At 41.1% G+C, this 25,453-nt stretch overlaps 1 protein-coding gene across 1 annotated transcript in view; it reads right to left on the bottom strand.

Moving 5' to 3' along the window:
• Window positions 1-4,555: 4,555 nt before the first annotated feature.
• Grip128 (gamma-tubulin complex component 5) overlaps window positions 4,556-25,453 on the bottom strand; it is a 33,474-nt gene continuing 12,576 nt past the window's right edge. Inside the window, exons 8-22 of the mRNA XM_080285539.1 lie at window positions 24,787-24,993; window positions 23,109-23,241; window positions 20,851-21,018; window positions 20,340-20,435; window positions 16,271-16,416; window positions 15,835-15,944; window positions 15,575-15,720; window positions 14,818-15,046; window positions 14,436-14,547; window positions 13,509-13,720; window positions 11,507-11,627; window positions 8,476-8,712; window positions 6,987-7,075; window positions 5,087-5,246; window positions 4,556-4,859 (exon numbers count right to left, since the gene is read on the bottom strand). Coding sequence (XP_080141665.1) covers window positions 4,804-4,859; window positions 5,087-5,246; window positions 6,987-7,075; window positions 8,476-8,712; window positions 11,507-11,627; window positions 13,509-13,720; window positions 14,436-14,547; window positions 14,818-15,046; window positions 15,575-15,720; window positions 15,835-15,944; window positions 16,271-16,416; window positions 20,340-20,435; window positions 20,851-21,018; window positions 23,109-23,241; window positions 24,787-24,993 — 2,222 coding nt within the window. The 3' untranslated portion in view covers window positions 4,556-4,803. The remainder of the gene's footprint in view (window positions 4,860-5,086; window positions 5,247-6,986; window positions 7,076-8,475; window positions 8,713-11,506; window positions 11,628-13,508; window positions 13,721-14,435; window positions 14,548-14,817; window positions 15,047-15,574; window positions 15,721-15,834; window positions 15,945-16,270; window positions 16,417-20,339; window positions 20,436-20,850; window positions 21,019-23,108; window positions 23,242-24,786; window positions 24,994-25,453) is intronic.

The following is a 25,453-nucleotide window of genomic DNA, read 5'->3' on the forward strand; positions in this document are numbered from 1 at the left end:
CCTCTAACCTTTCATTCAGAGCTGAGGGCTTCTACCCACTGAGCCACAGCTGCTAAAAGGCAGCAATAATAAGCTAAGATGCATCACCATAATAAAGGATTTGATCATCATCCGGACCTCCTTTCCCACTCTAGGGTGAATAGTAGCGACATCTAGACAGCCTACATTTGCCCAATTCAATGGGCCACGCTTCCATTCACCCAACATTCATGCCCACGGAATTCTGGCTCCATCAGATAGGCCAAAGAAAATCCACCACATTCTGTACCTTCACATATACTTATCTGACAGAGTCAATCCAAATGCTGTCACATTAAAAAAGGGGTGCCAAATCCCTGGTTATGCGCTTTTCTGCACAAAATTCATCCAGCCAGCTTGGTCTCTTGTCAGTCTCTTAGCCTCACCAATTTCCATACTTCTATTCCTCACACACTCATCCACCATATCCTTTCACCTTCTTCTTGACCTACCTCGCCTCCTCCCTCCTTCAAACTTGCTCAGATATACCTTTTTCACCACTATTGTTATCCATTCTCTCCACATGACCAAACCATCTCAGTACACTCTCTTCAATTCTGGTGTCCACAGACTTCCCCACTCCACATCTTTCACGAATCATATTATTTAGCATCCTATCCAATCTCTGTACTCCACATACATTCCTCAGCAATCCCATCTCCACTGCTCTTACTCTTGACTTTTCATTTTCATGCCACACCATAGTCTCACATCCTTATGTTAAAGTTGGCACTAACTCTCCTCCATGTAAGCCTCACACAGCTGGAACACTCAAGCCTCTGTTTTTTATCAAGCCTTTCATAGCACCAGATACATTCCTTCCTTGTGTCATTCTACTTTCCACTTCTTTTGCACATTTTCCTCTCTCTTCTATCACTGTACCCAAGTACTGTATATGAACTCTCTCACCAATTCCAGTCTCTCTCCATTCACTGTAACACTACACTGGAAGTCACCTTCTCTCAATAACTGTTACTTTACTCTATTTTTACAATTACTCTCAAGGCACGATGCTCACAGACATCTACAAAACTCTGCTCTAGTCTATCAAGCTCTTGTCTGATATTTGTAAGTGACACTGCATCATCAGCATACAAAAAATCTGAGATATTCCATTCATCACCACTCTACCAAAGCCATCCCTCTCTCCATTACTCATGTTTTTACTTCTCTCATCATCCCATCCATATATATACTGAACAACCATGGGGACAACACACAACCTTGTCGCATGTCCAGATTGATCTTTAACCAATCACTTAGATGTCCATTTACCCTTACACATGCCTCACTACCATCATAAAAACTTTAGATGACACCTAGCAGCTTACCATCTACTGCATACAGTACGTGCGCAAAACCTTCAACAATCCTCTGTCTACTTTGCTGTATGCTTTTTCCAAATCCATTAATGCCATAAACACCTTATCATTCTCCTCACGCACATTCTCCACTATCTGTCTTGCTGCAAATATTTGATCCACACATCCTCAGTCACTCCTAAAGCCACCCTGCTCATCACTCACTAGGACTTATTATCTCTCTTACTTTCTCTATAATAATTCTTTCATATACCTTCCCTACCACACTCAATACAGCAGACTTATGCCATTACAATTCTTGCAATCACTTCACTCACCTTTATTTTTGTACTGGGGTACAATCACTGCCTTTTTCCGCTCTACTGGCACAATTTCACTCATCCATGCCTTCTTCCACATCTCCAACGAGCACTTCATTCCGCTCTCTCCATTACACTTAATCATCTCTGCATACACCTCACCAACCCCAGGTGCTTTCCCATTTTTCAGCTGCTTCACAGCGTTCTTCACCTCTGCGGGTGTCACGTTTCCTGGCACTGCATTCCTTCTCTATACATCCCCCAAACCAATCATGTTAACAGTCGCTTCGCTCTTTCCGTTCCCATTCATCACTTTCAAAATATTCTATCCATTTGGTCTTTACTTCATCCCCATGGGTTGATAACCAACCGCTTACATCCTTCACACTTTCACAGTTCTTTCCGCTGTCGGTTCTACATTTCCACACCTCTTTCCAGAATAACTTCCTATTTTCGGAGTAATTTGCATTCATTTTTCCTCCTAGATCATTATTTACCTCCTTTTTCTTCACCAGTCTTTTTACATGCTTCTTGATAATATATTCACTTCTTATTTCAACTGAACCCCTGTCCTGTATCCATTCTAGCCACTTCTTCCTCTTTTCCTCCATTGCTCTCTTAATCTCTTCATCCCACCATGCTGTACCTTTCTTCTTTGTTGTTACTCTTGCCACACCACACACCACTTTAGCATTCCTAACAAAGCAATCCCTATATAAATTCCACAAGCTGTCCAGATTCATTTCATTCCAATTCAATGAGTCTAACTCCTCCCCTACTTTGGCCCTCTATTCATCTACCATTTCTTTGATCCTCAGCTCCTTGACTTTCAGTCATTGTCCCCGACGGCTCCTCTCACTCCTGGTCCACCTCACACCTCTCAGCTTGATCTTGTACACCACAATCATATGATCTGACAGACCTCCTCATCTTCCTCTCACCGCCCTCGTATCAGCAACACTACCCAGCATTGATTTCTCTACGAGCACATAATCAATCAGGCTCCTTTCTAGGATTTGATAACCTTTTTTTTTTTTTTTTTTTTAATGCCATTCATGTAGTCATGTACAATCCTGGTCAATTATTCTTTTAAACATGTTCTAAAGTGGGATCCCAGCCTGTCTGATTCACTGGCAATTGACACAATATAGCAAGATCTCAGCAGATTCTGATTAGGTTCTGAGATATAACTGCTACTGTATATCCTGATGAAAAGGTACTGGTCATTCTGTACATACTGTACCATATTTTTATACAGTGCCCTCACACAGTGAATAAGTTTATGGGCAGCAGATGAGCTCATTCACTGCGAACAACATATGGGTGGCACCGCTTCCTCAGACTCCACTTTTTAAGCCATAGCAATGTACTAAAGGGCACATTTCAAAGGCAAACAGTACAGAACACAGATATGTAAAGTATAAAACACATGGTTATTTACCTTAAGTGGAGCAGATGGCGTCCCAACTGGCTTGAGTACAGGTGGTTCCAAGGCAGGGACATACACCTAGGGTGACCCTCCACATCACCTTCCACTCCCTTGTTCCTGTCACCAGTCCTGCCCTCATCACTTGACTGAACCACTTTCCCCATGTCCCTCTACCTCATTCACCTCTCCCATAAAACCTTCAAAGTCCAAAGATGACACCACTGACATCACATCATCGTCGTCTTCCCCATTAAGTGTGGCATACAATGTAGAGGCAACTGGCACCTGTTATTCTTGAGTTCAGTAGTAGCATGTGATAACTGTTTGTTTTCTTATGTTGACTTCCGTATCGTGCCTTTCAATCTATTAACAAAAAGTGGTTTCTACTCCACTAAGCACTTCCTGTGTCCTAAGGTAGCTGGTTTCATTTGCCTTGACCTCTTCTCTCAGAACATCCACTGCCACTAGAATTTTACTGATCTTTGACCAGGCAAATCTTTGTCCTCCATTGGATTCTGTTCAACAAGTTGCTCAGATCTGACCTCTTGTGCAGCGTCTACTGGGGGAGTAGGGGTCGTTCATTATGGGAGACGGCGGTTATGGTCTACTCTCTTCCCAGATTTTGTTTACTCTGAGATCAACTCATTCATTATGGTTTTGTGGACCTGATTACCCCCTGCTCGTTCACTAAGAGAACTGTCTACCCTGAATACGTTCACTGTGCGAGGGCATTGTATACATAACTCCAACTTGGATACCTGATCATTCTAGTGCTTTTACTGATTACCTGAAAAGATTTTTCTGGGTAACAGCAGTCCAATAATTATTGTTCCTTCAAGGCTAGGCTACCACAGCCCAGATTTTACAGGCAGCAGACTGACCTTTGCCCACAGAAGTATTATACAGCTGAAAAACTTCCAGTCATGTCTTGGAAATTGAAACCATAATTACATGGCATACCAGAGTGCAAAGGTATATGAATGAGACTGGTATGGCATGGAGAATGGGCCAACTCATGGTGCAGAACAGCTGACGTAGAGGTAACTTATTCATGGCCAATCCCTTCATAATTAAGGTGCCACCCCATAAATCAACAGAAAAATAACCTAAGTTGACCTCACATGTGACACTTTGGAGGCACTGCTGCCCTTTCTATACTTCTCTAAACAAAGACCACCCCAGCAGTGACAGCTGCACTGACAGTGGAAAGGGATCATTGTGAACTGACCTCTCCTGTGAGTCTTACAGTAGACACCCACATCTGTGCCACTTGTTCTCTCCTGTGCTGTTTGTTTCCACCTTTGTTAATGAGTCTTTAAACTTTCCCAACCACTGCAAAACTCTCCTGATACTTCATTCATATCTCTTACAATATTATCATTTAGGATATGAAAGTCAGTTCTAAAAAGGGCAGTGCTATAATAATGACTACCACTGCACACTCTCTTACTTGAAATCATTAATATGGATTTCATGTCAACTAAGAACTTTGGAATTCCTAAACAATGTGATGACATTTGCATCAATAGTCACAATATCACGGGATACATAATTATTGTATTATTCAACAGCTGAAGATTCTGTCACTTGGAATGAGATTTATAACTAATAATCTTCAAATTAATAGAGAACTCACTACATGTAAAGCATGAGTTCTCACTGTTTAAATACTATTTGTAATGGGTGTGTCTGGAATGAATGACAATGGCTGCAGTGTTGCTTCAGGCACAAGGTGTTAGTTCTGGGTGAGCAGTGGAACGGTGTCTACCAGTGCTCTTGTCAGCCCTTCCACTGGTGGAAAAAAGAGAACAATTAATAAAATATGACAACATATGGGTGGCAGATACAAAATAAGAAAAATACAGCAATGTGGTACATGTATGAAAAATCACAACAGAAGACACAATTTTAAAATACTGGTACTTTATAGGAACATTGTCAGTAAGATGCTGCACATGAAATGGTGATGAGTAATGACAGGTACTGTAATTATAGAAACCACAACCAGCATCACTTACTATGTGGGACAAAGCGTGTGGTGACAAAAGTGGTGAGGAAGTGTGCGAGGTAGCGGTGAAGGCAGGCATAACGGGTCTCCAGTTTTGTTACTTCACTGCCTTTCACCCCACCAGCCTCACTCACCCAAACATCACTCAGACGATGTGTCAATTCAAACACCTTTAGCAATGGGCAAACAAAAAATTGCTTTTACTGCACAGTGGCTATAATAATGCCAGAATGAGTAACTAAGAGTGTACGAGAAGCATGTATGGATAAAGTACCATGGAGGCAGGTATGTCAAGCCATACATGACTTCACCTCTTTGGTCTACTGATGCAATCTTTATTTTATTCTTGCTGCCTCCATATAATTTTATTCAGCTCAAAAGAGTTTATAAATTGGTGGAAGCTAAAAAAAATCATCTGATGCTACACTGAATGAAATTTAACAACACATCATCAGATTAAAGGGGTTAAGGTGAGCATAATCATTAGGCATCACTCATCACTGGCAGTTTTGCTTCATTCCCTGCCTACTTCACTGAATCATTCCAACATTCAATGAACTAAATCTGAATCTTAATCCCCTCAATCCAATAGCTGGTTTTATTGATTTATTCTTTCCACCCTCCAATAATTTTATTCACGTACGGGTAATCTCTTATATTGAAGGGGTAAGTGAAAGCCATACTATCTCCAGTTCAAAAAGTTTCTCCAAAGCCAAATAAAACTATTTGGAGATAAGGTATGATGAACAAAATGATGGGGTTACGCACAAAATTTCTTTTCTATTTCATTCATGTGTGGACCTGTGTTGTGTGTGAAAATGGAGTTGGGAGGAATTCTGTCCTGTGTACAACCTGTAACAGATGGACCCACTAAATGATTGTTAGAGGTAAATTGCTGGATGTGCGAAATTTTCAATGTGGGATGTACGGAGGTATCCAGGCTGTCATGATAGAATGGAAAGTGTCCACTGGGGAGACAGCTACAGGTACTTGGAATGCATGGAGGTGTTTTGTTACCTGGAAGACATGTTGAGTGTGGGAAGAGGAGCACAAGTTAGCTCCAGTGACAGAATGTAGAGTGGATGAAAAAAATTTAAGGAACTGTTATCTCTCTACACCATGATGGTGCTCTCCTGATACTTGGTTTCTAAGAGACGAGGCAATAGTGTACAGTGTGTGGACTGGAATGCTGACAAATAAGAATGGTGAAATGGATGGTGCAGTATTGTACAGTATGTGGACTGGAATGCAGAGAAATAAGAATGGTGAAATGGATGGTTAGGGTCTCACTGAGTGACAAAACATGAAAATTGTGTGCTGTGAGAAAGATTTGGCATTACAAATATTAAAGTGCTGATGCAAAACGGCAGGGTAAGAATAGCTTGGACATGCTAAGAGGACGGGGAGGATGACTGACTAAGATGGGTCACAGATGAGAATGTGGAAGGAAGAATGCCCACAAGCAGACTGAGAAAGATGTAGAGTAAGGTCCAACACTGACACCAGTGAGAAAAGGGATTCAACAGAGAAATGGCTCAAGACTGCAACACATGGAGAACTGCCACCATGCACATAATGATAAACATCCCCCGTAAGAATTTTCATAATCTTAGATGATGCATCTTACACTCAAGGAATAAGCCACATTTCTCTATCCTGATCCTAATGAAATAGTCAGTCAAGACATCCATGGCTACCTAATGTGCATTCTCATATTATGGAGTCATTTTTAATCTTCTTGCCATTATCATATGACTTGCTTCTAGGAGAGACTGTTGTGAATAAAGATTAAAAACAATCTCAGTACTGTAATTCCTTCACTACAAGAGTCTCACGGACATTGAATAAAATATTTTAATTGTGCCTTTTAAGAAAATGTTCTCAGGCTGCAGGGATTACTTCTGACTTACCTTATTCAGTACAATTTGAAGAGGAAGAATTTTTTCACTGCTGCCCATCAAACATTCAGTCAGGAGCTTCTTTAACATTTTGTCATGTTCTGGAATTAAGAATAAAAAAATAACAAGCTGCAACACTTAAAACAGGAATGGTATTAATCTATAGTCTAACGATGTCACTTGGCGGTAGGTGGGGGCACTCACCATCCACTCACTCAAAGTAGTGCTGCTCTTGGGTGTCTGCCCTTTCCTCTCTTCCTTCCATCCTCTTCTGTCTTTCTGTCCTTCATTCTTTCCTCTTCCTTCTGCCTATGGGTGACTACACTGAGTGACAAGTCAAATGGTTTCCAGTAGACCAGGAAACCATTTACTATGCTGGGTGTTAACCATATAACCAAATTATGGCATCTGGTGGTTTAGTGGGTAATTGCAGCACTCCAATCGGACTGAGCCGGTGAAAGTTTACATCCAAGGGGTGGTTGAGGTTTATTGCTCACGTAATGCCACTCAGGGAAGAGTAAGGCGTGGTTGAGGTTTATTGCTCACGTAATGCCACTCAGGGAAGAGTAAGGCTGGTCACTCTCATCATAAATGTCAGGATCAACTTGCCTAGCCCTGGGCTCCTAAGCTCCTCATGGGGCAACGTAGGATTGGATGAGGGATGGATGGATGGACCACCAGGCGCCATAATCTGGTTATATGGTTACCACCCAGCGTCGTAAACGGTTTCCTGGTGTACAGTATACCATTCAGCTTGTCACTCAGTGTAGAGTCACTCATAGGCAGAAGGAGCAGGAAAGAATAAAGGAAAGAAAGACAAAAGAGTGTAAAGTCACCCGTAGGCAGAAGGACGAGGAAAGAATGAAGTAAAGAGAGACAGAAGAAGATGGAAGGAAAGGGAGGAGGAGAGGTAAGGCCAGACACCCGAGAGCAGCACTACACTGAGTGAGTGGATGGTGAGTGCCCCCACCTACCACACTATTACTAAACTTATGATAAAATTTCTTAACACCTTCACTACACTGACCTCTTGCTGCTTATTCTGGCTACCAGATACTATTACACACAAAAGTCACTTCCACCAACCATGGAATACAGAATCACAACACCAATGCCACCAACCCTGCCACAGAGGGAGTTCAAATCATACGAATATCAATCCACAAAGCATCAGCAGGGAATTCATCTAGTTTTTTGTGGACTGAAACTCTGATTTCTTCAGTCTTGCCTGTTTCACATTTTCAGGCACCATATTCCTTCTCTTCACACCACCAACAGCAACAATACTGCTCTGCACCCTTCTGCTCTCATCATTCCCATTCATTGGGTTTTCAAAGTATTCTTTCCACCTTCTCTTTAGTTCACTTCATTTGCTGGTATTCTTCTACACTCATTTTTCACATATTCATACTCTCCTCCATTCTCATTTTGGGGGCTACTCTGCCTTCACTTCTAGGGTGGCTCATAGATAAACTACAGCAATAAAATATACTTGTTTTACCTGCTAAAATGGTGTTAAGGGAGGGGCGAGCCTGAAACAGTCTCTCAACAGCACAGTGATATGGCATGAACACAGCATTGGCAAAATGGTTATGCAGCTCCCTGGAGAAACACAAGAGCCAGTGACGCAGCAGCTGTAGCCTGTGTAGTCGGGATGGCAGCGGGCTGGCTGTGTTATCATCAGGGTCATTGTCATTATCACCAACTCCATATGCCGCCAAATGCCATCCACTAAGATCTATAAGACAGAGACAGTACAGGTTATATCATCATCATCATCATTATCGTTAGCTACACCAGCATCCTAACCTTTTTCCCCTACTAGCTGGAGTGTGGTAGGATCCTCAGACAAGGAAAACGAAAGTACTGTACACAGAAATTCAGTACGCATATTAACCTCTTCACTAAGAATAAATCTTTTTTTGCAGTTTATTCTTCCTGCTGTCAAATGAATTTATTCAGCTCAGGATAGCCATTAGCAAAGAATATGTTAATAAAGGCTATATTTGACTTCTCCAGTTGACAACTCCATCCTAAACTAAACAATATAGAAATGACATCCATAGGTTTAGAGGGTTAACTGTAATATCTATAATATGGCAGTTACACTTCTCATGGTTCTGTTAACATTCCTATGACAGAAACAACTCTAGTAGATATCCTTTATTACAGTTAATGTCAGATGATTTGATCTGGTTGAATGTGAGTCATAAAAACTTGGGTGTTAAAACTGGTACCATTAACTCTCTCATAACTGGCATACTCTCGTATTTTTTCTGGTAAACTCAAATGATTTTATTCAGCTGTGAGAGGTGTTAACACATGATTTCTTAATGAAAACAAAAAAGAAAAATCAAGGTGTATAACCTAGCAAAATTTGTCTTTCCAATTAAAGCTGAGCAAAACAAAGGGCCACATCAAAGATCTGTTCATTTTGAGATACTTAAACACCAAACATTTAAAGGGATGGAGCTTATAGGCAGTGGAAGAGACAGACTGAGGGAGACAGTTTCTGAGCTGATCAGTTGCATACACGTAGCCCGGGAGTACCAGTTTAGCTGAACAGAAAAGGGGTGAAAGAATGTTGCTGGATGAGTCCTACATGCTTGCCATACTGGGGAAGGAATGCTATTAGAATTTAAGAAGTGACCAGAGCAGCAGCAGCAGCAAAGAGTGGCTAAAGGGATTCAGTGTGAGGAGGGGAGTCAGCAAGATGAGAAGCTTTTGATTCCATCTCCTTTTGAAGTGCTGTATGTGAGAAGCCCCTCCACTCAAAAATCCATACTCCACATAATATATTATGGGTGAATATATCCCCTTTACAAAGTCCACAATTAAGTAAGATGCTCTCTGCTGTCTGCCCTTTCCACTCCTCCATCCTTTTCTGTCATTCTATACTTCATTCCTTCATTTCTTCCTTGTCCTTCTGCCTATTGGTGGCTTTACACTCCCACTTCTGTCTTTCTTTCCTTCATTCCTGCCTAGTCCTTCTGCCTACTGGTGGCTTTACACTCCCACTTCTGTCTTTCTTTCCTTCATTCCTTCCTCATCCTTCTGCCTACGGGTGACTTTACACTCCCTCTCCTGTCTTTCTTTCCCTCATTCTTTCCTCGTCCTTCTGCCTGTGGATGACTCTACACTGAGTGACAAGCCAAATGGTTTTCTGTACACCAGGTAACCATTTACTACGTTGGGTGGTAACCATATAACCAGAATTTGGCACCTGGTGGTTTAGTGAGTAATTACGGCACTCCAATCGGCTTGAGCCGGTGCAGGTTTATATCCAAGGGGTGGTTGGGGTTTATTGCTCACGTAATGCCACTCTGGGATGAATAAGGCTGGTCACTCTCATCTTAAATGTCAGGACCAACTTGCCTAGCCCCAGGCTCCTACGCTCCTCATGGGGCAACATAGGATTGGATAATGGATGGATGGATGGATGGATGGATAAATAGACTGATAGGTGGACAGATGGATGGACGGATGATCACCTTAACTCCCAATATTTTTAAGTACTAATAACAGCTGAATCATACATCATCATCATCATGGGGAGGCGGTGGCTGAATCAGTAGAGAGGCGGCCTGCAGTCCTGATGGACCCAGGTTCGAATCCCGGCTGGGGCAGGGAACAGTTTAAGGATTTGAATTTCATTAAAAGCAGACTTTCCTGATCTACCAGATGACCCGCCGACATGTCGTAAAAATACCCCCGCTAATACCAATACACCAGTCCTGTATGAGACAGCCCTAGCATGTATTCAATATGGACGGTGGGTGTTAGCGCCAAAGTGGTGACATGTGGAGGTGTAGGAGGACTACTGGGCCTCGGGATAGGCTACTGCCCCCGAGATATAGGCCCTGAAGCCTTTGCCCAGAGTCGGGGGGGGGGAGATCTAATCCTGCGTTGCCCCATAAGGAGAGTAGGAGCCTGCAGCTAGGCAAGGTGGTCCTGACATTTAAGATGAGAGTGACCAGCTTCACTCATCCCTGAGTGACATTACATGAGCAATAAACCCCAACCAGCCCTTAGATATAAGCCGACACAGGTTCAATCCGATTGGAGTGCCTTAATTTTCCACTTAACCACCAGGCACCATAGTTTGGTTATGTGGTTATCACCCAGTGTAGTAAATGGTTTCCTGGTGTACAGGAAACCATTTGGCTTGTCATTCAGTGTAGAGTTGCCCATAGACAGAAGGAAGAGGAAAGAAAGAAGGAAAAAAAGAAGGAAGAGAGGAAATGGCATCACACACCTTGACATAAAACACTGGCTTACCTTTCATGAAGTCAAACAAAGCTAAATCTCTTCACTAAGATGATTATCAACTTAAATATTTCTTGATACCTTCTGACCATTTTAATCAGCGTAGGAGTAACTGTTCACACCGTAACAGTCAAACATAGCATGCTGTACCAGCTTCAGTATGAGAGATTGTTCCAAGCCAAATAATGTCATCTGCTCAAACAAAAATAAAAGAAGGCATCATTTCAACTACAAAGTTAATGAACAGTCAGTTGCTATAAACCCACCCCTAAACTTGAGCCTCTCTAGCCCATTGGTGACTCTCTTGAGGCTTAGTAGGAAGTTAAAAAGAAGGTTGAGCTGCTTCATGGTGGCCTCAGTCAGCAGCAAATTGGCTGGCCAGGGAGCCTGGTTGAGAAATAAGGAAAATGGTCAGCTCTGTAGGTGAGGCAGCTACCATTAACCCCTTCACTACAACAATTTACAACATTCATTTTCATTGAGGTACTGCTAGACAATTTACTGACGTTACAAAGGACCTCAGCAGTGAAGGTATTAATGGAGACTACAAATATGTAACTCCAACAATTCAAAACATCTTCCCAAGCTGAATAAAACCATCTCAAGATGACATGAATATAAAACAGTAATGAATGAATAAAACATTCCACACTACTATACAGTACCTTTGCTTTAGATCCCTACACCACACAACATGTAATATGGGGCTGGACACCATCAGAAAGTGTCAGCAACATCAAGGCCATCATTCAGGCAGTCCATTTATATAACTATTGTCCACCATCTCGTGAAGTACACCTAGACTTCACCTTTTAGGTTGAATTTTTGATTTTCCTATCTACTGTATATATTACATAGAGGAGTCATATACTAGCACTCAGAGCAGAATCCAAAGAAATAACACAAAAGAAGAGAAAAATACCTAATCAAAGCTAACCAAAACTGGTCACACACCAAGAGTTACAAAATATGACCAAAAAATATTTCATCCTAAAGTTAGATTATTACATTATTCAGTAGTACTGTATGCTACAGAGGAAATCAAGGAAATAATATAGTGCATAAAGTACATAAAGTAATATACCTTTTTTACTGCTCTATCTTACTTAACCCGTGGATTGCAAGCCGCAGCTCAGACTGTGCTGGCCGTGCATCATCGTTCTACTCCACCCCTAAGCAAAATTAAGCATGTTACTGCGCAAAGACGGAGAGAGAGAGATTTTTTTCTTTTTACCACATGATGCCCTGGATGTTTATCTTCTAGTTTATAAAAAAAAAAAAAAAAAAAAAAAGTTTTTGTTTTCATTTTTTCACTACTCCCATACGTAACCTTGTGCATGGCCCTACGCAAAGATGGAGAGAGAGGGATTATTTCTTTTTTTTACCAGATGATGCCCTGGATGTGTATCTTCAAGTTTAAAAAAAAAAAAAAAATCATTTTTTACACAGCATGGGGTGGGATAAAGAAAGGTAATTGTGCAATCCACGGGTTAAATGGTAAGAAGGAGTGTTTTTATTAGACATGAAAGGTAAACTTTAAAGATTTGGTGTCCAGCTTAATATATCATCAGACCATATTTTAGTCAAAAGGGACTGGAATGCAAAAGCTACTTTAGTTCATAAAGAGTTAAACAGCAGAAAAACCTTTTGCTATCTTGAGTTTTCACCATCCAAACATTAGGTACTACAAAGACTGAAGGACCCTACTTGCTCACTACCTTTGTAATGAATCATCATCATCATCATCATCCGGACCTCCTTTCCCACCCTAGGGCAGGGTGAGGAGTACCAATGTCTAGACAGCCCAAATTTGCCCAATTCAATGAGCCACACTCACCGCTCAAGCCCCTGAAATCCTGACTCTATCGGATACGCCAAAAAACAATCACTACGTTTTGTAGCTTCGCATAAACGTATCCAATAGAGTCAATCCAGACACTGTCATGTTAAAATGGGGTGCCAAAACCCTGATCATGCACTTCTCCTCACAACATTCATCCAGCCAGCTCGATCTCTTGTCAGTTCCCTAGCCTCACTGACTTCCAAACCTCTCTTCTTCACACACTCATCCACCTCCTTTGTAATGAAGTGGATCAAAATAAATATGTGCAGATGATTACACCTGAGATGTAGCAAGATTCCAGGGGCTTGAATACTGTAGTTTGATTAAGTCTATTGCTATCATGTTTTCTCTTTCCTTGCTTTTTAACCCTACTTCACAACAACCCTCAGTGGTACAAGAGGTCAGGATGATGAAAAACTACCTACTTGATACCGAATGTACAATTCTGGCAGGCCAGCCTGAGTGAAAGTTGTCTTGGATGATCCCTCAGTAGCCTCAGATGGTTGTCTAGCTTTCTGGTGCATCCGCCTCAGCGCCTCCCTGCCAGACCCGCCTACCTCCTCTATGAACAATGGCCCAGTGTTGTCATCCTCATCTTTGTTTAAGAGGTTTTGAAGTTTTTCGGCCACATCTTCATCTGAGTGAATAAATCCAGGGTTGAATACTGTAATCAGTACATAACTTATGCCATTATGGTGGCTGCCACCACCTACCACCAACAAAATATGTCACCATATTCCAAGGGTCAAGTGCTCTTACTCCTGACTTCACATTCATGCCATACCAATGTTTCACACCTGAACGTTAATGTGGGTAATTTTTTTATGTCCAACCAATGGGAATACACATGATGCAGCACTCCTACTATGTGCCACACATCTACATGTCACTGTTTTATCAATAATGTCCACTGTCTATATTGAATACATGCTTGAGCTCTTTCATTTAACACTGGTATGATGATATTAGCGGAGCGTTTTTATGACATGTTGGCAGGTACTATGGAAGATCAGTAATGACTGTCTTAACGACATTAAAATCATCCCTCTGTTCCCTCTCCCAGTCTGTAATCAAACCTTCACATACTAGACTAAGTTTTCTGCTACATATCAAGGGACAATGGGGGGGGGGGAATCAGCCTATACAATAATCTTTTTACCTGTTCTAAAACTGTCATCTCTCCCACTTCAATGCTAAGTCGTTATAACAGATTAACACTAGAATATGATACTAGTCATGATGATGTGCTATGGAAAGTATGTACAGCTGCAGCACTGTCTTTTTCTGCCACTGAGCTGCATCAAATACACTGCACAAAAACTTGAGCCATACAGTGAAAGAACAATAATTACTGTGCACAATGGTGACTGAGAAGTGCTGTGCCAGGCTGGGGTGGAGGCGGGCAACACAGTACTGAAGGTGGAGAGATAGGCTTAGAGCATCCACACTCTCATTGCCATCCACCTGGAAAAATATGAGTTTGTCAAAATTTGTGAGGCAGTCATGTTTATCTTATATTTTATTCTTCCTATCTCCACACGATTTTATTCATAACAGGATAAAAATTTTGAATGGGAAAAATAGATTCAGAACTGATTTCATTAGCTCCTTCACAGCATGACAACTCTCCTATGCAGAATAAAATCACCTAATGACAGGGAGTATAACAATTTAAGATATATCATCTAAGTGGTGGCATTAATGAGGACAGGCTGTATTTTTCTTCCGTCTCACCTTAGCAAACAAATGTGAATAGAATTCGTGCATTATATCCCCAGCCTCCATCAACAGAACTGCTCTGATGGCTTGGCAGTGTTGTTCAAGGGAGTAACAATCCAGTAGGCAAGATGTAAGCTTTTGGCTCAGTCGTTCCTGCATTCTTGCCACCAGAGGGCAAAGAGCAGATGACAACAGAGACACTGAAGATACTGCACGTGGTGCGTCAGACATCTGTTCTATCAGGCTGTTAATGGATGAAAAGAGAGAATTAGGAAGGCTGCTTGCTCTATGAGGCTGTTAAGCAACGAGAATGACTGAGGAAGGCTGTTTCAGAATATCACTGTCTGCTCAATCAAGTTATTAAGGGATAAGAAAGAATTGCTGAGGAAGGCGGTATCAGTTTCACTGTCTGTTTTATCAGGCTGAAGGATAAGAAAGAAGGACTGAGGATGGCTGTTTCTGATTTTGAATTTCAGTTTCCTCTATCAGGCTGTTTAGGCATGTGGGAGAAAGAAAAAAAAAGGGGGGGGGATCTAATAATAAACCTGTGTTTGTATCCGTCAATATGAGGTACAATCCAGGGCTGCAGTTTTCTCATCTGAAAGAGTGACAGATATTTTCCCTGTCTCATGCTGGCCAAGTACAATTCAAGATAGTGTACTGTATCTGTATTGAAAGCAGAATATATTAAATTCAACGTGCTGTATTGGCACTGTGTTGCGTTAAACAAGACCTTACAATAATTCAAGCTCTCCATGAATCCATAACATACCTGGTAACAGCATCCACATCTTTACAACTTGCAGAGGTTGTATAGTCCTGTTGTGTCTCGGTGAAGGCTGCCCACAGAAAGGGATCAGCCTGGTCTTGGTTCATAATAAAGTCATTCTTCTCTTCCAATTTGTTCTCCTTCACCTCCTTCTCATCACTGGCCTGATTTATCTTTTCCCTGTTGTCTTCCTTCTCTTTCTGCTCTTCACTAGTTTGATTTTTCTCCTCCTTGATGTCCTTCTTCCCTTCTCTTTCACTGACTTTACATGTAGTCTCATTACTGTTTGGTTTGTTTTCAAGCTGTGATGCCTTTTCAAGTTCACAAACTGCCTTTTTTACATGCTGCACAACTGTTTCTTCTAAGGACTCTTCTGCAAAATAATAGTTCATAGTATACATGGAAAACAGTTTCATTAAATTTAACCTCATATTCTGTTTACTGATGACTCCTGCTGCATTTTGTATAAGCTTCAACAAATACCCTATGCCACAAAGCTTCTACTCTTGCTTGCCACTGCAGATACATCACTGTCATCATCATCACCACCATCTTTCGAACCTCTTTTCCCATCTAACACTGAAGTATGGTAGTTATATAAAAGAAAAAAAAATCCTACATCTCAGTTCAGTATTTGAACATCATCAATCTTGGTCTATAACATACTACACTACAGGTAATGCTGATTGTATTACTTACCCATTTCTTCTGTCAGGTAGTCTTCGATGGCATACACAGAATTATCTGAGTGAGCTGGAGCCTCTAGGACTGATAACAATTCCCTTGATTTTCCAATAGAGGTGAGGGAGGCCAGAAGAGGGGACAGGAATCGCATCATTGTTCTTCTGCATGGGGGAAATATGAGAATCATCATCATAAGCATCATCATCCAGATGTCCTTTCCTACCCTAGGGCACAGAGATGAGTAGTAACATCCAGACAGCCCAAATTTGTCCAATCCAATGGGCCGCATTTCCATTCAATCATCATTCAAGCCCCCGGAATCCTGGCTCTATCTGATACGCCAAAGACATTCATCGCATTCTGTAGCTTCACATAAACGTATCCGATAGAGTCAATCCAGACGCTGTCACATTAAAATGCCATGATTGCACTGTGTTTCACACAATGCCATCATGGCATATCTTGCACTCTTGAAAACATTCACCACGTCCACATTCTTGCTCTCCTCATTCACACCTCTCCCATTCCAAATGGTCATGTGAATCTGCCCATTTGGCTGGGGCCCTAGGCAGGTATTGGGCCCTCCGAGGCTCTCCGAAGCATTTTGCCATGATTAACCCGCAGAGTGCCAACAGACTGGACCCTCATGGAGCTGTGGTGCCAGCCAATTTTTGATTTTTTTTTTTTTTTGCTAGATAGGCTAGAAATGATAAGAAAACACGGAGAACAACCCTAAAAGTACTCACGGAAAGCATTCAGGTCAATTTTGAGGTCTATTCTCTCTGACCAGGTGGCTGAAAACTTTGGAGTAACGCCCATAGACTTTATTGGCCGCCTCCGACACCCACTGAGTTGAGGAAGGAGATCTTCGTTTTCTTCATCGATAACTATGCTATTCGAGCCCAAAACACTCTTGTTGGGTATATAGATGATATAGGAAGGCCTAGAGAGGTGCGGGAATATCCCAGTCAATTTTTTGGCGCCTAATTTGAATTTTCGAATTTTGGCAAATACTGTACTGTATATCAAACTGCCGACGTACATGTACTTCATTGGCACAGGACGGGTTAAGTGATTTTTAGATAGAGGAATCTGGGGGACACTTAACCCGGCCAAAAACCCCGGTTACCATGGTTACCACCCAGCGCAGAAAATGGTTTCCTGGGCACAGGAAACCATTTGGCTTGTCACTCAGTGTCGAGACCATAAAGCATCCCTAAATTGAGTGAATGGATGATGGGTGCCCCCATCTACCACATCCCAACCCTTATTCCCACCCATAGGTGGGGTGGTGTAATATTCTAATACTGGAGAATCTTTCATCTACTGTCTTACAGACATTTGAAATTTCTACACACAATATGTGGGTGGATATCAAGCAAAACCAACACATCTGCAGTCCAACAAAATATTAACTGTATTCAATTAGAGTCTTTATCATGAATATAATGTTACTGGATAGAGAGAGAGAGAGAGAGAGAGAGAGAATGTTTTATCGCAGTGGTTGAAGGACTATCAGAGGAATTTACATTTGGGCTACTGTAGGAACTGATATACTGTACATATAAAAATTGTTACAATCTGCAAGCAGCCTACATATAATACAGAGTACAGGTTTGAAAGGGAATGTGGGAAAGACAAAGGTCATGGTTAATGTGGCAGACACAAGGTACAACAGTGGATAGTGGTGAGTGTTTTGCACCACAAGAAAACAGAAGGTAGTAATGCCGTCTTCTGTGGTGGATTACTACATAACAGACTGAACATTCTGAAGGGCAAATTACATGATACAACCACTTCCGGCATAAAAGGATCTAAAGCAAAAATGTTTAAGAAGGACCTGCACTGTTGTATCCCAAAGTAAGCACTCTGAAATAGAAAGTGTTTGGTAATGAAGATGGTCTGACTTTGAAAATTTCATGTACTGCAATGTGAAATAGGAGTGAGCAGTTACACATAAGACGACCTGGTGCTACAATACAGTATTCAATCATAGGCAGCAATACAATGAAATCTATTTAGGTAACGACAATCATCAACAGAAACATTCATTTCCTCATTTGCTTTGAGAGGACATATTTTCACTTTTCTTTCTCACACACATTTGCCCATCACAAAAATATGAATACTGGTAAATAAAAATAAAAATAAATGAATGAATAATTAAATACAAATATCATGGGGTTAACATAAAGTCTGCAAAAAAAAATTACACAAACAGCTGGGTATGACATACAGTATTTCAAAATGAACACTGTGGCTTTTGTCAATTTCATATGGTTGGTATGTCTGACTGCAGGGTGACACACAACCCTTCAATGCAATGACCTTTATTATATACATTTTTGTTACAGTAAAACAATTTCATTCAGTCATCAGGACACTTTTTGTAGTGAACTGATTAATGAAGACTGCTCCTAACTTTCAGTTAAAGGGAAAGTTAAAAGCATCTGGTATCAACAACAGTAAAATGAAATAGATCTCACTGTGCTGAAAAGATTCTATCTATCTATCTATCTATTGCCAGATGCCATAATCCCGTAAGGGGTGGCCATTTGACTCTGAGTTAGTTGTTTTACGGGGAGGGGCACTAACCCTCCACCAACCCACTTGTTGACACGTAGGGAGCACGTATGGTTTGGCTATATGGTTGAAAAGATTACTACTGAAATTTTGCATGAGTACCTGTATATCTACAGTTGTGGTCATAAATAATCACCTATCCTTTGGCACCCCGCCCTCAGGCTGGCTCCATTATGTGTGGCAAGTCAGAGTGGAATGAAAGGGGCTGAGAGGGAGGGGTCAGAGAGCAAAGGGAAAGTGAGTGGGGTGATGAGCAATGATGCAGGGATGAAGTCGGGGAGAGGAGGGAGGGGAGGTAAGGGAGGGAGAATGAAATGGGAAGTGGTGGTCACATAATTTGTCTATTTTCTTTCATTCAGGCAAGATTTTAAAGGAGTTAATTTTCGGTAGATAATGCTGCATTACACCTTGTATAGCGGCGTCAGATAACAAGCTTTAGAGTGGTGATGTCAAGGGCTGGCTCGTGAGAGAAATATACTGATGTAACAGATCAAACATTAGTGTTGAGCCATATTTTTGTGTTTATCCTTGTATTCTGACTTTGGATGAACAATGGAATCTGGATGGCTTTGACTTCTCTAAAGTTTGTGTAAGAAACATCCTCTATACTTACATGTACTTTATTTTCTGGAACTAAATATCATTTGCAACCTTTAACACGGCTGTGTCCACAGTAAATATGATCATCCTTTCAGTATACACTCCATCTATACAGGCACCAGCATGTCAACTAATGTATGGCATCTCTACATGAAAAGGATATTTACAATAATTGTGCATAAAATAATTGTGGACTCCATGCCGGTATGGATTTGAATCGCCATCCAACAACCCCAACACCCTCTCAAAACCTTAGAATTATATTTGCGTCCAACAAAAAACAGCTAGTTACAAATTGGTGAGCAAGGAAAAAGTATGTTGTGCTGGGAACTTCTGGCTCCACACTAGTGTTTCGTCTGTTACGACAGTATATTTCTCTCATGAGCCAGCCCTTGATGTCACCACCTATCTAAAACTTGTTATCTGACTCCATTTTACATAAGGTGTAATGCAGCATTATCTACCAAATACTAACTCCTTTATAATCTTGTCCTAAATGAAAGAAAATACAGTAGACAAATAATGTGACCACCACTTCGCTTTTCACTCTCCCTCCCTTCCCTCACTCCACCCCCCCAACCATCGCCCATCCCTCCACCCACCTTCCCTTCTCTATCTGGCCCCCCCTCTCTCAGCACATCTTACTCCACTGTGACTTGCCGCGCATAAAGAAGCCAGCCTGAGGCATGGGGTACCGGAAGATAAGTGATTATTTATGACCGCGACGGTACTTGATCCTCATGATAACTTCAGCAAAAATATACCAAAGTTTTTTTCTAATTAAATGACTCAAATGGCACTATGCATATTTTTTTAAAACTGTGCTACAGCTATTGTATGATGCTTTCAGTAATTATATATTTATATTACTAAATGTACCATAACACTACCATCAACTTACACTGGGTCCTTTGCATCCAAACTTTGATGATTCTGAAGATTGATTGTGAATGCTTCTCGCCAAAACCTCTCATCCTCAACTCCCACAGACTCATCTCTGTAACAGTCAAACAAAGAGAAGAAAAAAAAATAGGTTACAGTTCCTTCACTATGAGAGGTCTCTCCTATGCTGAATATAATCAACTGGCAATAGTCTGAATAAATCAAAAAGGCTGCCATAATATTCAACACATGAGCTGCAATTAATAGCCTCAGCTGCACCAATGCAAATTACAGCTGATGACTCAGGCTGTGCTGTCCCACACACACACACCTCAAACCTCACTCTCTTTCACTGACCTCCAGTCACCTCACCCTCTCTCACTGACCCCCAACCAACTCACCCTCACCCCCTGCTATCCCCCTAGCCCACTCCCTAAAAAGATATGGTCGGCAGTATAAATAAATAAGGTAGAAGTACTCCTGAGTCAAAAACAATACAGCCCCATGCCTGCCTCCCTCACAGCACGCACCTTTGAATGATGAACTCGCTGGTGTGGTCATGGAGAGAGCCGTGGAGGAGCCAGGTGTGGATGACGGAGAGGTAGTGGCGGAGAGTGTGAAGAAGGAGACGTATCAGCACCGCCCTCACCATGCTATCACCAGCACCATCCACACTCTCACACAATGTCCCCAACATCCTAGCAAATGCATAAATATTTCTTACCAGCACCACAGTAAATGTATATGTTAACAGCACCAAAATAAGCATATACAGTATTTGTTAGCAGCATCCAAGTGAATTTGTAATATATTTGCTGTCTGCACTCAATGTAAAGTACCGGTAGCTGTTAGTACCCTCGAAAATATTAAAATATCATTGTTAACACCCTAATAACTGCATAAAATACCTGTTTGCTGTATGTTTCGTTTTTAGTTTCATTTTTGAAGGCTCCAACATGCTTACATGCATCAGCCTTGGTCATCTAACGGCGGCTTTCCATGCTGCTCAATCTCTGGCAGCTTCCCTATTCAGTTCCTTATCCCTGAAGTCACACTCAATGACCACATTCCTGGTCTTTTTGGTCTACCTCTTGCAACCCTATCCCCAACATTAACACTCTCATCATCCGCACCCAATTATCATCCCCCATCCTTTCAACATGTCCAAACCATCTCAATCTACCTCTCCTCATCACAACACCAATACGCTCTAGTCACATCCTACTTCTCAACTCCTCCATCACAAACCTGGCCCCCCCAGGCTTCATACTCTGGGATGCACTGAACATCCACCTAATCACTGTCATTTCTGTCCCACAGTAAATATGTAAAAAAATTTCTGCACCCCATGCAAAGTACTGTTTCCACCACCCACCTCATGTAAAATACTGTTACCATTTCTCTCTCTCTCTCACACACACACACACACACACACACACACACACACACACACACACACACAGAAGCAAAGTTTCCTTGGTTACTAGTCAAATCAACCCTCCAATCTGATTGTACTTAGTAATCAACTGAGTTGGAAAGTGTTAGTACTCTCTGTTTTAGTAATCTTTGTTAGGTTATAGTACAGACACTATAGTAAATGAACTGTATATTTGTTACTAGCACCCTGTTAATCTTCAAAAAGGAGGGCTGTGACTGATTATAAAAAAAAGAGAAGAAAATGTAACTTTGTTTTTACCAGGACATAAAATGAAGAGTACAGAATCTTCCTTGTTCTGACAACTAAAAACCTAATGGCAGCTCATCAAGGTTCCCTCATTGGTGCAGATTATCATACTCACAAATACAGCTGCTCTAGTCTTCCAAAAGTTCTCTTACCCTACACTCCAATAGCCTGCCACACCTAAATTAATGCAAGAAACATCAGGTACAAGCAAGTCACTTTGGCAGAGGTAGAAAGTGGCATTCTTTGGCCCTGGATTTCAGCCGCCCTTCAGAATCCATAAAACACAGCTGGAAATGTGCATAATATAGCTGCAGGTCCACATCTGGCACATGAATGCCAGCTACTACAACACATATATAAAATAATAGTGATGGTAGCTGATGCATCAACATACAAACTGTTCCCTTTACTTATCAGGGAACTCCAAATACCAGAAACTTTTGCCTTTGGCACTGTAATTATTCCACTGTCTATCTGGCTTAATATATATATATTTTTTTTATTTTTATATATATATATATATATATATATATATATATATATATATATATATATATATATAAACACACACACACACACATATATATATATATACACACACACACACACATATATATATATAAATATATACACATATATGAGCGCAGTGCAAATCACCCATGACTAGTACCACCCAAACTCTGGAAAAACAAGTTTCCTTTACTGATATGCCAGTACAGTACATCCAAGAATGAGGAGTTACAATAAGGGACTTGATTTAGTTATTTCATTTACTTATTTATTTTTTACCTGCCAACTCTTACGAATATGTCAAGGCTCAAACAGCTGCTGACTTCTCGAGAACTGTCAAGAACTGTGCCCTACCTTCCACACATAATACAGTACATGGGACCCCATGTTATGACAAATATGGACACCATACAGTAGTTGACTGGCATATTCCAGATGGGGTATGACAAGTGTAATGCCATGTTATGACAAAAATTATATCTAGGCTATTCTAGAGTTTACTGTGCTCATCCCATAACATCACACCAAGGACACTTATGCTGGAGAAGACTTCTATGCTGAATTGGATTTGTCAAAAATCCACACATACTGTACCTGACAGCCACATATCCTGCACTACTACCCTCTGGTACAGCAAGAGCAGTGCAGTGGACAGAGTGAATGGTGGACAAAGTGCGCAGCCAAAGGTGTATCTCTTCCTCAAGCCAAAGTAGAGTGCAAGTTGACTCTGAAACAGTTTGAACAGTGTTCACCTTTCAGCTGGTACAAGTTCACCTCTACAATTTAGCTAGGTTTGCCACAACATAACATTGCAACTCAACTCCACTCCCTCTGACTTTTCCTCCTTTATTTCTCTAGTAAATCTATCATTTTACCTTATTTTCAGTCTCTTGTTACTCAATTTCTCAGCTTAGCTTCTAATAACTTTGTAAACATTATATTCTCCATGCTTTTCATACACCAATCTTAACACTTCTTAATCTACCTTATCAAAAGGACTGGGGTAGCTAATCTATCTAAGAAAATTTATTTAATTTATTTACACTCAGCATTAACCTACCACCAATTTCAGTGTCTTGTTTCATTTCAGAAAGTCTCCAAAAAAGGCGTGCAGGGAGGGGAACAGAATAATCTCCAGGTTTCAGTATCCTTATATATCTCTCTGGTTCTTTCAGCCTCTTTTCCTGACATCTCTCTCATCTATAAGTTATTTACATTTCTCTCATTTCTCTCAGGAAAAATGAGGATCAGTGAGGAAAAAATGAAGTTGCATTACTTCATTATGAAGGCCGTATTTATGTTCTCGATGCTACTCGTGAAGTACCAACTTAATACTGTACCGGGTACTGTATACCCCTCAATTCTACGTCAGTAATATTCATCCATCCATCCATCATCCAATCCTACATTGCCCCATGAGGAGCATAGGAGCCCGGGGCTAGGCAGTTAGTCCCGACGTTTAAGATGAGAGTGACCAGCCTCACTCATCCCTGAGTGGTATTACATGAGCAATCAACCCCAACCACCCCTTGGATATAAACCTTCACCGGCTCAATCCAACTGGAGCGCATTAATTACCCACTAAAACCACTAGGTGCCAAAATCTGGTTATATGGTTACCACCCAGCATAGTAAATGCTTTCCTGGTGTACAGGAAACCTTTTGGTTTGTTACTCAGTGTAGAGTCACCCACAGGCTGAAGGAAGAGGAAAGAATGAAGGAAAGAAAGTCAGTAATATTAGGTGTACCTTAAATATTCCTAAATTCTGCAACATTAACTGTGCTCCATAATACATCCCGCCATCCAAATACATTGACCCTGCTCTTAAGTACATCCTTAGCCCTTGCAATCAGATGATCTTCTTTATACTTTATTCTTGCTAAGCAATTTTATTCAGCTTAGAAGAAATTTCTCAAAGAGAAGTCAGATGGTGCCTTCACTTATCCCTTCAATACAAGAGATGTCCCCCTATGCTGAAAAAATATCATCTGGAGAAGGCTAGTATGAATGAGAGAATTAAACAACATTACCTGATTAATGGGTTTAAGCCCAGGAATCATATTCTTGTCAGTCAGGAAGGCTCCCTAGTACCTCCTCCTTACCAGTATTTTTCTTCACATAGCTTGTTAATACTCAGTGCACTATTAATACCTTCTGCACTGATATTAAACGGACAGAAATGACATACAAATGAACAGAAGGTGTAATATACAAAATAAGCCACTTAAGAAGAAAAGCCTCTTAATAAGAATACAGGCCCAAATCACTCACCCTGCTCCTTAATACGGTCTTCAAGCTCGCCAAGGTGCGCATTGAACCTCTGCCTCCAGCACCTAAGCCCTGCAGCATAGGCAAGGAGGGTGATGGGGGATGCAGTATGGGGGTGTCGGCTGGTGCTCTGGTGCTGGCGGATGAACTCATCCAGGGTGCTCAGCTGGCTTAGTGGCTTGCACAGGTAGGTGAGAAGCTTGGCTGTTGCTTCCTATGAAGGAACAATTGGTTATAATATGCAACATCACTTTGCTCCCTACAGAGTAAGAATTCAATAGTGTGGATCATTATTCTTTTGCTTCCCACAGAATACAAACTGGTTAGAATATGCATCATTATTATGTTCCCTGAAGAATATGATAGGTTAGATGATGTCTATCATAGCTTACTTCATTGTACAAAAGAGCTAGTTAGAATAAGTATCATCATCATTACTACAATCTGTCCACTTTAAGGTGGGCTAAATTTGCCATCTCTCCTTTCTGAATACTGAACTGTAAACAAGATATTATCACTGGAATATAGTGCTTCTCGAGAAGTAGTGCTAAGGAAAGAATGTAGGGCCATAGTACTATCATATTCTGCCAATTAGTTATGGGAAATAAGCTTAAAAATGTTAAGGTGAATGAAATATAGTATAGTTAGAATATATATGTTCAATAAACTT

The sequence above is a fragment of the Coenobita brevimanus genome, chromosome 107 (assembly GCF_032717465.1).
Source record: "Coenobita brevimanus isolate Jiangsu-jjx chromosome 107, ASM3271746v2, whole genome shotgun sequence".
Lineage (NCBI taxonomy): Eukaryota > Metazoa > Arthropoda > Malacostraca > Decapoda > Coenobitidae > Coenobita > Coenobita brevimanus.